Here is a 15,470-nt window from a genome sequence, read left to right on the forward strand (position 1 = left end):
TCCGATTGGCGCGGGAGCGAGGCGCGTCGCCCGATTCCCGGGTTGGTCCTCGGGTCGAAGGAGTGGCAAACTGGCGAGGGACACAGAGGGCTGGCGCTGCTTTGCCGGATCGATCGTTGTTTGAGATGCTGCCTTCCCATCCTCCGGGATCGATGGGAGGGAGGGAGGGAGGAAACGCGGGTGGCTGGGTAGGGAAAGAGCCCGGAGGAGCCTGCGAAGGGGATTCCTTCCACCGCATCTCACTGCTTCCTGCAGTGTTGGAGTGAGGGAGGTTACAGGTTACAAAAACAGAGTTGGAAGGGACCTTGGAGGTCATCTAGTCCAACCCCTTGCTCATGCAGGAGACCTGTACTTGGGATTCGAACTGCCGACCTTTCTGATCGACAAGCCCAGTGTCTTAGCCTTTGTGCGACCGGACGACCGGACTTGGGGTGCATCCCACTTTTAAAAATTCACTTCTGGTTATTTCCAAAGAAACTTCAACAAGTAACGCCATCATTTATTAGAGGGAGGGAGGGGTGGAGAGAGAAAGTGAGTGAGTTGTGAAAGAAGAAGAGAAGAATGCATTTGTCCTGATGGTCATCTGTCTCTGAATTAATCATGATCCCGAAAAGGCTTGGACGGCGAGAAGCAACGCATCCATTGCAGAAATCTGTGAATGAGAAAGGCTGCCACTCGCGGCCTCTCCGACCGCTCTGGCTATTGGCTGGCAAGACGGATGTTGCATCCTTAAATGGGAAGGCTGAACAAAGACAACATTGAGGGCTTTGATGAAAGGCTTTATCTCCTGCTTTCGTGTTCCGGGAATGATCCTGGCAGTGTATTAGTTAGAGGATTGGAACTACCCAGTTGGGTGGAGAAGCCTCAGGATGCAGCTGTAAGTGAAGATACTGAATTCTCAGCTGTGAAGGATGTGAAATGGACCAGTCCTGTGTCAGCATCTAGTATAGAGAAGCATTAGAGGGCTGTAGATGGCTGTTGAAGTTTTGTCAAGACTATACAAAGCATAACTCTGGGTGGTTTACAATATATATATAACCCAGAGTTACCCTGCAGTAAGATGGGCAGCCAATAAATTATATATGTGTGTGTGTGATAAAACCAGGGCACTCACAGCATCTTGCCCCTTTTCCTTTCTTCACCCAACATCAAGGCATGTGATCCTGTCCACCATTAAAACCATCTTTCCAAACAGCCACTATGTTTCCAGTGTCTTTTTCCCCACTTGGAACTGAACCCAGAAGGATATTTCTTCCAACAGTCCTTAAGAGGATCAGGGGATATTACTCTTATTTTATATCAAAAATAAATGACAATGGCAACAATGATTTGTAAATGCTGCCCTGTCTTTATAAAATAACTTGGTACACCTTCTACTTCATTTCAATAGAGACCAAATTGTGATTGCTTTGAACATGTATTTATTACTATGATTTTTAAAAATGTGTTTCAATAGAATGGCAAGTATGGACATCCCCAGTTCACTCAAGGTATCTTAAGAAGGTATCCTGTGGAGATAGTGTGTATCTAACATGTAATTTTTCTCCAATCAAAGGATGAGAATTGAAAGTGGTACCACTTTTTCTTCTCCAGCTCCCAGTTGCAAAATATGCTGGTTTTCTCACAATTTGGCACAGTAACCATGTCCTTCATCTGTGGTTGGCAGTTTCTTCATCTTGCACAACAAGATGGGATTTGCCTTATGTAATTTGACTTTAAGGTCACCAAATATTCTACTAGAGTAACTAGACCTTGAACTGCAGTTTGCATTTAACAGAATAGGGGCAGAACATTGACCCATGAAGTACATGTGTATGTTACACATTGAAATTCCCTATTCACATCTCTTTTAGATATTCATTTCCAGATCTAATAATCTAAAAGAAATAGTGCGTCAGATTCTGCCCACTTAGTAAGTGTATTGTTGGCTACCTAGGAACAAATTTACCTAATTATCAACTAAAAATCAAACCTGCCCTTTTCTTCTGGTTTTAAAGGCATTACTTTTCTTCAGGAATATTATCTGCTGCTAAAGGCACAGGAATAGAAGCAATGAAAACACTGGGGGTTATCACTTAGTGATGCTTAAACAGTATTACTAAATGCAAGTTCTATTCATTTCAATGAAACCTGTTCAGATTAGTTTGCATATACCTGGAGTTGTACAAAACCTTTATAGAGAATTAATTTTACTAGAGACCCTGTGAAGCCTCTTTAGGATCACAAGTAGAGCAACCATTACTATTCTATTAATGCTTATGGGCCAAAAAATAGTGACCAACATCCCCCTCCCGTCTATGATTAAACTCAGAACTGGATAAAAAAACTGGCAAGGTAAGTTGAAACATTATTCATACCTAGGAATACATTTCACTGAAATGAGGGGGGTTCCTGAGCTGATATATATTCTAGGATTGTATTACGGTATTTGTTTTAAAGATCTGGTTTGAGATGATGATGAGTCCAGGACTTCGTCAACTTCCGGACCTCCGAACCTTTCGTCGCGAGCTTAAAACATACTTATTCATCTGCGCGGGACTGAATTAGATTTTAAAGTAATTGGTTTTAAGGGGTTTTTACTATTTATACTGTTTTTAATAATGTGGCCATAGAATAAGTTTTTTAATTGTTGTTTTTACTTTGTATTTATATGTATTTTAACTGCCTGTGAACCGCCCTGAGTCCTTAGGGAGATAGGGCGGTATATAAATATGAAAAATAAAATAAAATAAAAATAATAAAATAAATAAATTTATAATGAGGTTTTCAACACTGATCTTAAAGTGGATTACAACTAATTGTATCTGTTTCTTTGGAAATAAACATCATTAGATCAATGAGATTGACTTTTGTGTACACATCTATAGGTAGTCCTTGACTTATGATCACAACTGAGCCCAAAATTTCTGTTGCTAAGTGAGACATTTGTTAAGGAGTTTTGCCCCATTTTGCGACCTTTCTTGACACAGTTGTTAAGTGAATAACTGCAGTTATTAAGTTAGTAACATTGTTAAGTGAATCTGGCTTTTCCATTGACTTTGCTTGTTGGAAGGTCGCACAAGGTGATCGTATGACCCAGGACTCTGAAGCCGTCATAAATATGAGTCAGTTGCCAAGCATCTGGTTTTTGATCACGTGATCATGGGGATGCTGCAAAGGTTGTAAAAGTGAAAAACCATCGTAAGTCACTTTTTAAAATGCCTTTGCAACTTCGAATGGTCACTAAATGAACTGTTATAAGCTGAGGACTTTCTGAATTGCTTTATTAAGTAATAAAGCCACAGTGATAAAGATATAACAGGGGAGATTAAAATTGGAATTATTGAAAAACATTGCCTGAGGAAAGTTTGATAGCTTTTTCCAAAGGTAATACCTTGGATCAGTCACAGCAAAATTAATTATTGACTTCAGACCTTGGCAACAACTGAAAAATTGTCTGGCACTAGGCCCCAGCTTGGTTTTCTTCTTTAGATTTCAAAAATGCAGGAAGCAACAGAAGGGCCGCGGTGTGGCTCAGGCTGTAAGAAGCCTGTTATTAAACACAACTGCCTGCAATTACTGCAGGTTCTAGTCCCACCAGGCCCAAGGTTGACTCAGCCTTCCATTCTTTATAAGGTAGGTAAAATGAGGACCCAGATTGTTGGGGGGGGCAATAAGTTGACTTTGTATATAAATAAGTAGAATTCCTTTCCAATTTCTGGGAGCCTTTATTTTTTTGATTATTGAGCTGAAGGGAGTTCCTTAAACGAAAGATTAAGAACTGCTTTGTAACACAGATTGCCTTATCTCAGTAATTCAATGTAATTTATGGAGATTATACTTGATAGATCTTAGACAAATAGAATCATATTCTGGCCACAGGGATTTGGTATCAAGAAGAGGTCATTTATGAGTTACTCTCCAGCCCCTACCCCAAGCTGAGTCCCTATCTGAGTGAATGTTTTTAATTCTATACTTGGTATCTTACGATGCAAGAGACTCCAGGAATTAGCAGCAGATGAACATAATTACTTTGTTTAAAAAATGACCAGAACTTCAGTGAATAACCAAAAGCAGTTAAAACTATCAGTTTTCCTAAAATTGCTTAGCTGCCGTGGAAAGAGACTTTTAGGTGACACATGCAAGTTTCCTTCAAATCCATATTATTGCATAGCTTTATCAGATAGCTAGAACTTAATTATCAAATTTGAAAATCTGCCTGTCTCACCAAGAGACTCTGCACAGCACACACCCATTGGATAAAAAAACTCAAATATAAAAGCAAGACATAAAAATACAGGTATCTACATTATAAAATAAATAGTATAAAACTATCTCTATGTACTACCGTATGTATGTATGCATGTAACTCAGTGTTGAAAGGAGGCATCTAGCAATTGGTTACTGAACACTATCTCTAGAGGGTCAAAAATAAAGAAGTTCTACTGTTGAAATGAGGTTTCACAACTACAAATTTAAAATGTTTTCTGTGCTTATTATCCTTAGTATTTTATTTTTAAAAATAAAATCTGCTGCTCTGGATGACAATGAGTTCTGTAGGGCTGCCAATCTAATAGGAAACCAGCAAAAGTTTTCATACTCCTGTGTATAAGTGAGATTTCGTTTTAAGGATTCTTGGAATAATCCTAAAATTTTAATTCTTATTTTCAGTACCATCCCACTGTATATACTCTGGTGGGCTGTTACTTAGCAGAAATATAAAGCAGACCCAGTTATTATATCTATTTGTTGTCATACACTAGTTTAACAGGAAGAGAAAATTATGTGGGAAATTATATGTTGAATTAAATCTCTTTCCTCAGTTTTGGGCACATGTATGCTCAATATTGTATGTCTCATAAAATAAATTATAAGAGGCAAGGAAGGTTGAGTTTAAGACTGACTATTCTGATGTGAATCCCTTTACATCGGCTGACTCATATTCGTGTATGTATCAACCAGCAACAATCCCAGTTATTCTGCTGTTTGCATAATTCAGGAAACTGAAGATTTCATTTGAACTCATTATAATAATATGATATGAACATTGTACTATAATTTTTGCTGAATTTATTTCAAAATTATTAAACAACACCTGCCTATTACAGGTAATTGAGAACTCATAAGTGGACAAAAATACCAAATCTAGTAATAATACTGGATAGGTGTCTAAAAATGCCAAATCCAGTCTTAACATCTAGCTGACTGTATGTCAAACCATTATACATTGCATTAAATTTATATTTTGCTCAATTACCAGGAATTCTGGGTGGTTTACTATGATTAAAACATTTTTTAAAAAATACAAAAAGTAAAGAAAGAGCATAAAACAAATGAACAATGACGGCAAAAAAAAAGGGCGGAACAGAAAAGAAGAAATGGGCATCCATCATCTTCCAAAAGCTTCGGTGAAAAGGCCTTAAGAGTTTAGGGACAGAAATATTTTAGACATTTAATCCATTTTTATATGAATAAATTTGTTTTTACATGGGGGTCCAATACATACCAACATTTACTTCTGGTTTTTGGCAAAAAAGACCCTAATGCAGACGAGTTCAGTTAATGACTCTGGCATTTGCTTACAACCACCAAAACAAAGGCTGTAAAGTTATGCGTGGTCATATGATGATCTACCTAACCATCAGTGTGACTTACGACCATAATTCTGGGTTCAATCATGAATGTTGAGGGCTACCTGCAATGGCGGGATTCAAATAATTTAACAACCAGTTTTCTGCCCTAATGACCGTTTTAAGTATTAAAAAAACCCATATACCGAAAGGTAGTTTATTTCATGCATTTAATATTTAAATAAAACAACAAGAGGTACACAAAACTAGATGTTATAAGAGTTTTAAAATATTAATGAAGAAAATATTAAATAGCTGACAAAACAATAAAACTGTGATGTAAGGTATTTACATATGGCTTCTTGATTGGCGTCCTAACTTGCAATTTTCTTCACTTTTACCCGAGCATCATCAGCTGACCGATGTATCCTTAACCATCTTTTCACTGTAGGAGTAGGATCCCATTCCTTTGGAGGTAGGCCGATTAGACTAATAGTCATTGTATTTGATATATTAGAAACAGTTAGGCGGGTTCTCTTCCTTGAACATATTATGTTCATCTTTGAAAAAACCCTTTCCACTTCTGCTGAACTTACAGCAATTGTTCTTATAATATTTTTAGCTCTTTGAACGCTGTCAGGAGTATCATAGTTCCGGGAATTTTTTAAAACATTTTCCACGAAATCTCGATAATCATTAATATCAATTTGATCATTAAAAATGTCATTAAATACATGCAATTGTTCTTCAGCTGCTTGCCATGGAACATCAACTTCTTCAATATTCCAGTAATCTGGCTCCAAAAATTTGAGAAATTGTAATATATTACTATCTGGAAATTGGCTACAACTTGCTTTTAAATGTTCACAATCGATTAGTTTTTTTCCCAAATTCACTGTGATGTTTTCTAAAAGTCTTTCCCGAGGAAGCCCGACAAATCTCTGATTTTCTACAAATTTTATATTTTTGAAAGTTTCTGAAGTAATTAATTCATCAACTTTTTTTTCGTACAGTCCCTTTTCCTTTCCAAGCGTCTGAAATGCTTTAATAGATCTTATCATGAGTTTTTCAGCCTTTATTATGTCTATATTTTTTGCTTGTAGTGCATCTGAAAGATGAGAAATTTCATTTAAAATATCAATCATCAATGCCAAGTCAGTTATAAAATATATATTTTCGAGATGGGCAGCCATACTTAAGTACTTTTTATTTGAATAAAAATAGTGATGTAGTGCTGGATAAGCGTGCCACACAGCTAGGGTTGACTTTAAACTACAGGCAGCCCATCTTGGTCCCAAAACACTACCAATCTTTATAATTTCAATTCCAAGTTGTTCAGCTATTTTGGCAAATTCAATTTGGTTCTTATTGGATTGATAAAAAATAGTAAGTATCTTATCAATAAATATTTTAAAATGTTTTACTTCCTTTATTTCTTTTATCAAATCATCTAAAGCAAGATGGAGGTGATGGTTTAAACCGTGCCATATTATTATGTTTGGAAACTCTTTAGCTATCCTAGTGCTCACTCCAGATTTTCGCCCAAGCATAACGCTGGCACCATCAGAGCAAAATCCTATTAAATTTTTTTCTAGGTAGTTCTTAGTAAGCCCAACATTATTTAAACTTTCCATAACTGAAGAACATATTGTGTCTGCATCTTGTTTTTCCAATTCAACTAGCTCAACGAAAATTGTTGGTGATGTAACTGAATCCTCCACTTTTAAGAAAACTATAACAACTGGCTTACAAGGTATCATTGAGGTTTCATTAATAATCAAATTTATTTTCAGATTATTTTCAATAATTTTAGTAAATTTTTCTTTTTAAATTTCCTTTGCAATGAAATCAACTACTTTCACAGCAGTTGTACGTGAATGTAATCCTATTCCCATATCTAATCCATTTTTAATTTGCACTTCTATCTCTTTTTTTATATCTGAAAACGGTTTACAATTTTTTGCTAGACTGTAAACTGTATTAAACACTCTACAAGTAGTACATAAATATTTTTCATTCATCTCATCTATTCCTTTTGTTACCGAAGCCTGCTCACATTGTTCTAAGTTCTCTTTACCAACATTATGGGCTTCTGATGAAATTTTTTCTTTCATTTTTTTCCTTAGAGAAGCTTGTTGTATCTCATTAATTTTGGAGTTATCATTTTTTACTGCAATAATTGATGTGCTGCTTTCTTCAGGTTCGAGTGGTTGTGCTTGTGACTGTTTTGTGCCATCCAAGGTCAATTCTGATACAACTGACTCCAATTTTGGTTTCTTATTGAAAAAATCTGACAAATTCAGTTGCCTTTTCATCCTTTTAAGGGCTACTGCAAAAAAATTAAAAAATGTTTAATGTTATATATTTATATATCAAATAAAATATTTATTTACAGATCTTTATCAAAGATTACAAGATATTATATACAAACTTATTGAAAAGTGTATGTATCAATAACCAAGCAAGGACACATAATAAAGAATGCAAAGTTTTATAACGTATTACTACAATCACCAGACAAAATTATAAAGAGTAGGCAATAATTAGAAGCAAAAGAAGGTGGTATGGAAAGGGAACCACACGAAGACAGTGTAGTCACAAGAAAAGCAACACCAGAAACCTCTAAAGCAATATCACCAAACACAGCCAGACCAGAAGGCCTCTAGGAAAACTAGAAATTGCACCCAAAAGCAAAATACCCCAAGCTAAAGAAATTAAACCTTAAACACATTAGAATAAGAAAAAAAAACATTAAAACAGATATCCCAAAGAAAAGAACCAAGCCAAAGTAATTAAATCACCAGGCATACTAGGAAAGAAAGCATTTAAAAGGACCAGCACCATTATCAAACACAAACAATATACAGGACATGCAGGAAAAGAGTAATTAAACTAGGAAAGGGGAACAAACAAAGGGTCTGGGATATTGCAGAGGACAAACACAAAAGATTAGTTCTAAAAACTTGGAAAAAGTTGATTGGATTAATAAAAAACAGTACTTAAGGAAGAAAACAAACATAGACCAGGATTAGAACTATTAAACCAATCATTAACACAAAAGGACCACACAAAAGTCATAGAAGCCAACTGCAAAGAAAAAGGATGTAAAAAACGTAACTTACAGCTTAGTTAGCTAGCCCCAGGAAGAGAAACAAAAATAAAAGGTTCTGGCTTTCACGCAGCTGCTTCTGTCTGAATCCTTCCACTGCGTCTCCCAGCTGGAAAATTCAAATCTGTCAACAAAGGAAAATTTTGTAAAAGATAAGCCAATAGTTGGGACAAGACAAAAAATGTCACAAAAACAAGCTGGTATTGCTCAAGTAGAAAAAAACTACCATGATTCAAACAATATGCATAAACTACATAAATATAAGTATGCGGATCCTTCCCATAATGTATCAAAGAAAGTTAAACAGTCTGGCAAGGTAGGTACCCCTACCCCCACCCAGGTTTTTTGGGACTCCAGTCTATCCTGCATTCAAAGCCAGATTGCAGCAAGCAAGAGATAGTAGGCACCTGAATGCATGCTAGTCTGGCCATTTCGGAGCTTGTTTGCCAAATTCAAAACAAAAAATTAGGCAAACAGTTCTGTAGGATCTGGTAGGAATCAGCTGAATCCCACCACTAGATACATCACTTACAGTAGTGGCCAAAATTGTGGAAACCTGTTGGGAAAAGTGTATTTTTTAAAACTAGCTAATAACATCACTTTTTTTGGGGAGTATAGTACCATAAAATTATATATCAATGAAAAGATAATTTAATCAAGAATGTAACCCAGTAACTGTTATGAAGGATTTGCTATTAGAATAGCAGGTAGAGTATAAAGAAGAAAAGTGAAACACATAGAAAAAATGATGTACAAAAATTATCAAATCATTTAACAGTTGGGTAACCTTTAGCATGAATTACGACCTTACAATGTCTTCCCATGGAGTAAACCAAGTCTTTTAGTTCTGCAGCTGTTATAATGTGAAACCAAGTTTGAATGATTGCTTCTATTAACTGGGTTTTATTGCTGGGTCGCTTCTGACTAGCAAGTTTCTTTAGTTGGCTCCATAGATTTTCAATTGGGTTAAGGTCTGGGCTATTCTCAGGACATTCCAGCAGTGGAATGTGATTCTCTTGAAACTCCCCCCCAAAAATGGTGTTATTAGCCATCAAAACTCAAAAATACACTTTTCCCAAAAGATTTCTACAATTTTGGCCACTACTGTATAAATCACATTTTCTGAGACGCAGGGAATGACAAAACCACTTTGGTATCTTGGTTAAATGATTGTAGGGATCAGTTTTAGGAATGACTCAAGCACAAGAAAGTTCCGTTATTTACAATATTCTTTTTCTTTTTAAGAAACGGGGAGGGGAAATTTATCGTACCTTAACTAAGTAGTAGTACACCCGATTCTTCCGAGCTTTATTTTCAGTCCACCTCCTCCGGCTGTGTCTCCACGTGGGGACTCCCAACAGCGAATCCGCTCCGATGGTCCTTATTCGTGGAAGACGCTCAATTTGCTAGGCTGGAAACAGCGCACGGGGCAGGTAACTCCGACGCTCCGTTTTTTTCCCGGCCAAACGCGCCTTTTCCACGTCTCCTTCTCCGTCCAACAGCCGGGTAAAGATTCCCCGCTCGCCGAAACTCCCGCGCTTTCCCGCTCCGCCCAGGAGAGAGGCTCCTCCCGACCGTTGCCGTCCGCACCACGTGACCGACAGTTTTCCCTCGCCGGAATTCCTCCCCGCCTCTCATCGCCAGGGGTAACCGTCTCGCGATACCTTTTGTGATCTCGCTCGTCCGAGCGCTCCGCGTCTCGCGAGATTCCCCCGACAAGATGGCAGCGCGGTCGAGCTGGTGAGAGCGGAGCGGCGAGCGGAGGCGGCGGCGACTCCGTAAGAAAGCTCGGCTGGATTCAGTGGTTCTCCGCTCGCGGAGTGTCCCCGGCTGGGGGAATGCCGACGGGACGGGATTCGCCGCCGCGGCTCTGAGCGCCCCGAATCCTTCGCAGCCTTTGCAGCGCCGTGTCTCCCCATCGTGGCCCCCCAACGCCCGGGGCCGCCGCTGGCGATGACCGGAGAGAAGCTGCGCTCGCTGCGCAAGGATCACAAGCCCAACAAGGAGGACGGGGACCTGCTGGGGCCCGGCGAGGAGGAAGCGGCGGCCGCGCCTGGCGGAGGCGCTTTCACAAGCGCCCGGGCGGGAAGCGGCAAAGGCAGCCGCGGCTCGACCCACCGCATCTTCACCAACCATCACCGGCTGCCGCTGAAAGGAGGGTCCGGCGGGAGCTCTTCCCTCGCCGCCTCCTCCCTCGACCCCATCAAGGCTCCCAGCGCGCAGTTCCCCGTGCACGAGTGCGTCTTCAAGGGGGATGTGAGGAGGTTGTCGGCGCTGATCCGCACGCAGGGCATCATCGGCCTCAAGGATAACCACGGTAAGGGGCCAGCTTCGCCTTTCCTTGCTTCGTTTCTCCGGGAAGGCCGCCTTTATACGACCCGTGGCTTTGGGGAAGAGGGCTCCGTCCTCACCCTTTGATTCCCCTGGTTTATTGGTAACCTAATAGTTGGAATTCTGCCTGTCCCTAATCTTCAGTTCTCCGTCTCCAGGAGAAATTAGGTGCCTGCCCTTGCTTTATTTGGCAGCATCCCTGAAGTTACAACACACTCTTAAGAGAAGAGTGTTTCTACTATATAACTAAATTCCTTCCAAGTCCTTCAAATGCCCCCCCCCCCATTCTTGTTCTTTTGCCTACAAGCACAGGTTCCACTTTTTTTCAGATGGGAAGCAAGTACTTGGACCGAATCTTTTTTATCTCTTATTGAAAAGTATCTTTTTTATCTCTTATTAAAAAGTATGCCGCTGAATTTTAATCTTGAGAATTTCCAAACAAAACCTTCTTAGGAACCTAAGCTTTTAAATTCTGGTTGTTCCTGGGTAGTTTTTCAGACATGACCCGATTATGGGCTATTTTAAACGTTGAAAATGTTATTGTTGGAAGGATTGTTTCTGACAAAAATACATTTGCGACTGTGCTTTTGAAGAAGTAAAATTCTTGTTGAAAAATCCAGGTTGTACACAACAACATTGACGGAGTATTTTTCTTTTTTAAAAAGAAAATATCATTTTATGAGGGCGTTTTCCCCGCTCTAGACTCTAAATTCTTTATATTTTGGTAAGTTATAGTCTGTTGACGGAAATCAATTAATTATCTAATCAGTGCTTTAAATAACTAAATGTCTCAAGTCCAAAGAGAATGTACTAATCAGAAATGTAGGTTTAATTACTAAACCTTTATCTTCTACAATCTGTTTTTTTTTTCTGATCATAAAGGAAATCATAAAGGAGAATATTTGTAGCTCAGGGTTGAAATGAGGGGCAATGATGTCACTTAGTTTGGGTAATGAAATGTCTGCAGGAAAATCAAGCCGGGAAAGTAACAAGAACCACTGATCATGATGAGGGTTAACTTTGCCAGTTTCTTTGTACAGTTTTTCTCCATTAGTACAAATATCCTTTGCAAATCATCGCTGCTTAGTGTTAAAATGAAGTGTATCTGAATAAATGGCAGACTTGTCAGCTGCTTTCCTAATTACTAATCAGGGTAAATTCATAACAAGTACTTGTGTTAGCAGTATGTAAACTGTTCCTAGGAAATGCTGCCCTTCTTGTAAGAGAATCGGAATGCAACCCTTCTGGAAAAAAAGAAAACCTTACCCCTTCAGATATGTGTCATTGATACTTTTTGTTATGCTTTTCCAGCATAATGATACCACCTTTCTTTTTCATCTCTGGTGAATTGCTAATGTTTGCTACTTTTTAAGATAGTGATACTGTCTTAAGTACCATGCTTCATTTTTAATAACATGCATTAAAAGTAAGTTGATTCTATAACCATTAATATTAATCTAATAATAGACAATATGTGTACCTCAGCGTTGAACTGTGAAGTTCTTGGTGTTCTTTGACGATGGTTGCTTGCTTACTTGCAGACATTTCATTAGCTAACTAGGTAACATCAGAGCGAATGAATATGGGATTTGCTTATATATACTAGTAGCTTGCAGACTACTGTCTATAAACTATCATTCAGGATGCTGATAAATTTTGCTCAGATTCAGATTCAAAAGAAATTGATTTAGACTATAGAAATATATGTTGAACCTCTCAGCACCTAATTAAATTAAGGTTGTACACATTTTCCTCAAGAGACCTGGGAAAGATGGTCCCATGTGGCTAGCAGGTGTCTTGCAAAGGGTCAGGTGGGCAGGCCTCATTAGCAGCAGGGGCAAGAAAACAGCAAAGGTCAACTGGAGCAGCAGAGCATAAGGCAGGAGCTCTGGAGTGCAGGAAGGCAAGGGCAGTTGTGCAGCCGGGACAGCAGAGGCTTCTTGGAGTGGCTGCAGTTTTGCACCACACTACTGGCTCTTCTCAAAATGGCTGTGGCTTTGTGTTACGTTACTGGGTTAAACTGACCTTCCCAAATTGGCCTGCAGCTTTGCACTGTTCTACTGGACTTCTTCAGTGTGCAGCTGCAGCTTCACATCAGGCTCCACTGCTGGGATGGCCGAAGCTTCCAGGGTTGGCTGCAGCTTCACACTATGTTGTGGCTCAGGGGCTTCTTGCAGCCCTAGAGCTGTGGCATGCTAAGAAGCCCCTCAACTGCAGCATAGCAAGCAGCCCAAAATCACACAGTTTAGGGCTGCTTGCTGCCCCACAAGTAAGAGTTCCAGGCAGCCAAAAGATGGGGGGAATGGACAATTGTGGGAAGTTAAAAGGAAGAATTGAGGATCAGGCCTGACAGGAACCAAGCCAGAATGCCTCGGATTGGTGTGGGTCCTTGGCTAATAACTGGTGGAATTTTATTAATGACAATGGGGAATATCGTCACTAAACAATGCAGTCATGTGACATTGCACTTTATAGTACATGGCTTAGCAATGGAAATACCAATCTCAATTATCATCATGACTCAAGGATTATCTGTATAACCCATAAACCATCCAACAAGTTTTAAGCAGAGACTGCAAATTAGGAAGAAAGGTAATGCATGGCATGTAGCTCATAGATCCTCTTCTAATTAATTTAGGTTAGTTAGACCTAAATTAAATTGATTTGAAGAAGTATATGCTATATTCCAAATTACATACCTCTAGTATGTTCTGTACCTGATAGACATTTTTAATTAGCTATAACATTTGCAGGTGAGAGTAGACAACCTTTAACACTGTCACCTTGTTAAATTACAATTCTTAACGGCTCAGGGCAGCATGGATAATATACTGAAGAATGCTCAGAGTTGTAATTTAGCAAATAATTGGAAGGCCACAGTTTTCTACCACCTGGTAAAGAAATCTGAATTGTCTCCTATCTGTTCAAACATCAGCAGTGTCAAAATACTCTAGGCTTTAAGGTTTTCAGTAATGTATTTGTTCCGGTTGACTTCTGGCAACTGCCTAGATCAGGGGTCCCCAACCCCAGGTCTGTGGACCAGCACCAGGCCACAGCATGCCAGAAACCAGGCCATGCAAGCAAACAAAACCCCATCCACAGGATGCATGCAGCATGCAAAACCCTCCAGTCCATGGAAAACCTCTCTCCACCGAACTGGGCCCAGGAGCACAAAACAAGGTTCGTCTTAGACAAACCTTTTCTGTTTTCTTGACAAACTTTTTTGGAAGTAGTTTGCCATTGCCTCCTTCCTAGGGGCTGAGAGAGAGTGATAGGCCCAAGGTCATCCAGCCGGCTTTGTGTCCAAGGCTGGATCAGAACTCACAATGTCCCAGTTTCTAGTCTGGTTCTGTAACCAGTACACCAAGTTGGCTGTCAGAAGTTTCATCAATCAGTATTCCAGGGATAAAGCAATTATTCCTTCTCATGCCTTTTTTTATGTTTCTTTGCAATATAGATATGAACAAGAATGGAATTATCACCACTTTTAAAGAATTTTTAAAGCATCACATTTGTGTTTTGTATGATTGCAACATGTGCCAATACAGAGCCAAGGCATTAGAGGAAACACTATACTGTTTTCTTTTGGTTAATGCTACTGCACAGAACTTTGCATCTGAAAATTTCATTAGAAATTTAAAGTGGAACGTAAGCCCAGTACTTAATGCCTGCTTAACATCATGTATATTAATAGTTACTGAGATAATCAAGATTGCCAACTTGAAGCATATTTTAATATGCTAAATTACTTGTATATCTTCCTTTATTGTGTAAACAAAACATAATTAAATCTGGAACAAGAGATGCGGTGATTCAGCCTTGCAATAATAAATACTTTAGGCAATTGAAAATTGCAGGTTTTGATCCAGGCTATAAATTTATAAACCTGTAGCAAACTCTTATAACATTATAGTGATATTAACTTCACTTTCCATGGATTTTTCACATGATGAATGTTCATGCTAAAAATGTTTAACAATTTCAGTGTATTTTTTAAAGGCACTGGAGATATTTTTTTCTCCAGGTTTGTGTTCAGTAAAGTAAGAGTTTGGGTAAGAGTTTGCTTCTGAGTTGCTGCACTGAATTCTCCAATTAAAATGTAATCATCTGATGACAGGCTTGTTCATACATTAAAACGGGTCTTCATGTATCCACAGGCATAGTTTGGTATAGTATATATATCTTTACAAGTAATAGTGCAAAGAGACTTCATCACTTGATTAGATATGGTAGATTACCAGGAGAAAAAAGGAGTTTTAAGAAAGAAAAATATAAGGCAATGAACTTTGTATGAATAAAAATCTACTTTGTGTGAAACAAAGTATTGGAGATACCTCCAATTTATCAGGTTAGTGACTCCAGCTAGCAAAGTAATAGCTTAGTATAGTTTAACAAACATTGTATTACTGCCGTTTAATCTATTTCCAACTTTCTATATACCATTTTGTTACAAAACTCAGAAAGATAAAAGCTAACTGAAT

General features: G+C 38.7%; 2 protein-coding genes across 4 annotated transcripts in view; one reads left to right on the top strand and one right to left on the bottom strand.

Annotated features, from left to right (window-relative positions):
• Positions 1–5,549: 5,549 nt before the first annotated feature.
• LOC131194911 (E3 SUMO-protein ligase KIAA1586-like) lies at positions 5,550–10,231 on the bottom strand. 3 transcript variants are annotated; one of them, XM_058176492.1, is made up of 4 exons: positions 9,930–10,231; positions 8,672–8,782; positions 7,627–7,878; positions 5,550–6,657 (listed from the first exon to the last, which is right to left on the bottom strand). In XM_058176492.1, exons 3-4 carry the CDS (start codon positions 7,862–7,864, stop codon positions 5,924–5,926), a joined length of 972 nt encoding a protein of 323 aa, XP_058032475.1. In that variant the 5' UTR covers positions 7,865–7,878; positions 8,672–8,782; positions 9,930–10,231; the 3' UTR covers positions 5,550–5,923. The 3 variants fall into 3 exon arrangements, with proteins under 3 accessions (XP_058032475.1, XP_058032474.1, XP_058032473.1); XM_058176491.1 differs by having other exon boundaries at positions 5,551–6,657; positions 7,606–7,878; positions 9,930–10,230; XM_058176490.1 differs by having other exon boundaries at positions 5,551–7,878.
• Positions 10,232–10,365: 134 nt separating this feature from the next.
• The window catches only part of ANKRD13C (ankyrin repeat domain 13C), a 32,530-nt gene continuing 27,425 nt past the window's right edge, over positions 10,366–15,470 (top strand). The window contains exon 1 of the mRNA XM_058176489.1: positions 10,366–10,975. Within this exon, the coding sequence (XP_058032472.1) occupies positions 10,612–10,975 (364 nt within the window). The 5' untranslated portion in view covers positions 10,366–10,611. The remainder of the gene's footprint in view (positions 10,976–15,470) is intronic.

Source organism: Ahaetulla prasina, chromosome 3 (genome assembly GCF_028640845.1).
Source record: "Ahaetulla prasina isolate Xishuangbanna chromosome 3, ASM2864084v1, whole genome shotgun sequence".
Lineage (NCBI taxonomy): Eukaryota > Metazoa > Chordata > Lepidosauria > Squamata > Colubridae > Ahaetulla > Ahaetulla prasina.

Coding starts and splice junctions, on each gene's coding strand:
- LOC131194911 (XM_058176490.1), bottom strand. CDS start 7,309: ATGATACCTTGTAAGCCAGTTGTTATAGTTTTCTTAAAAGTGGAGGAT.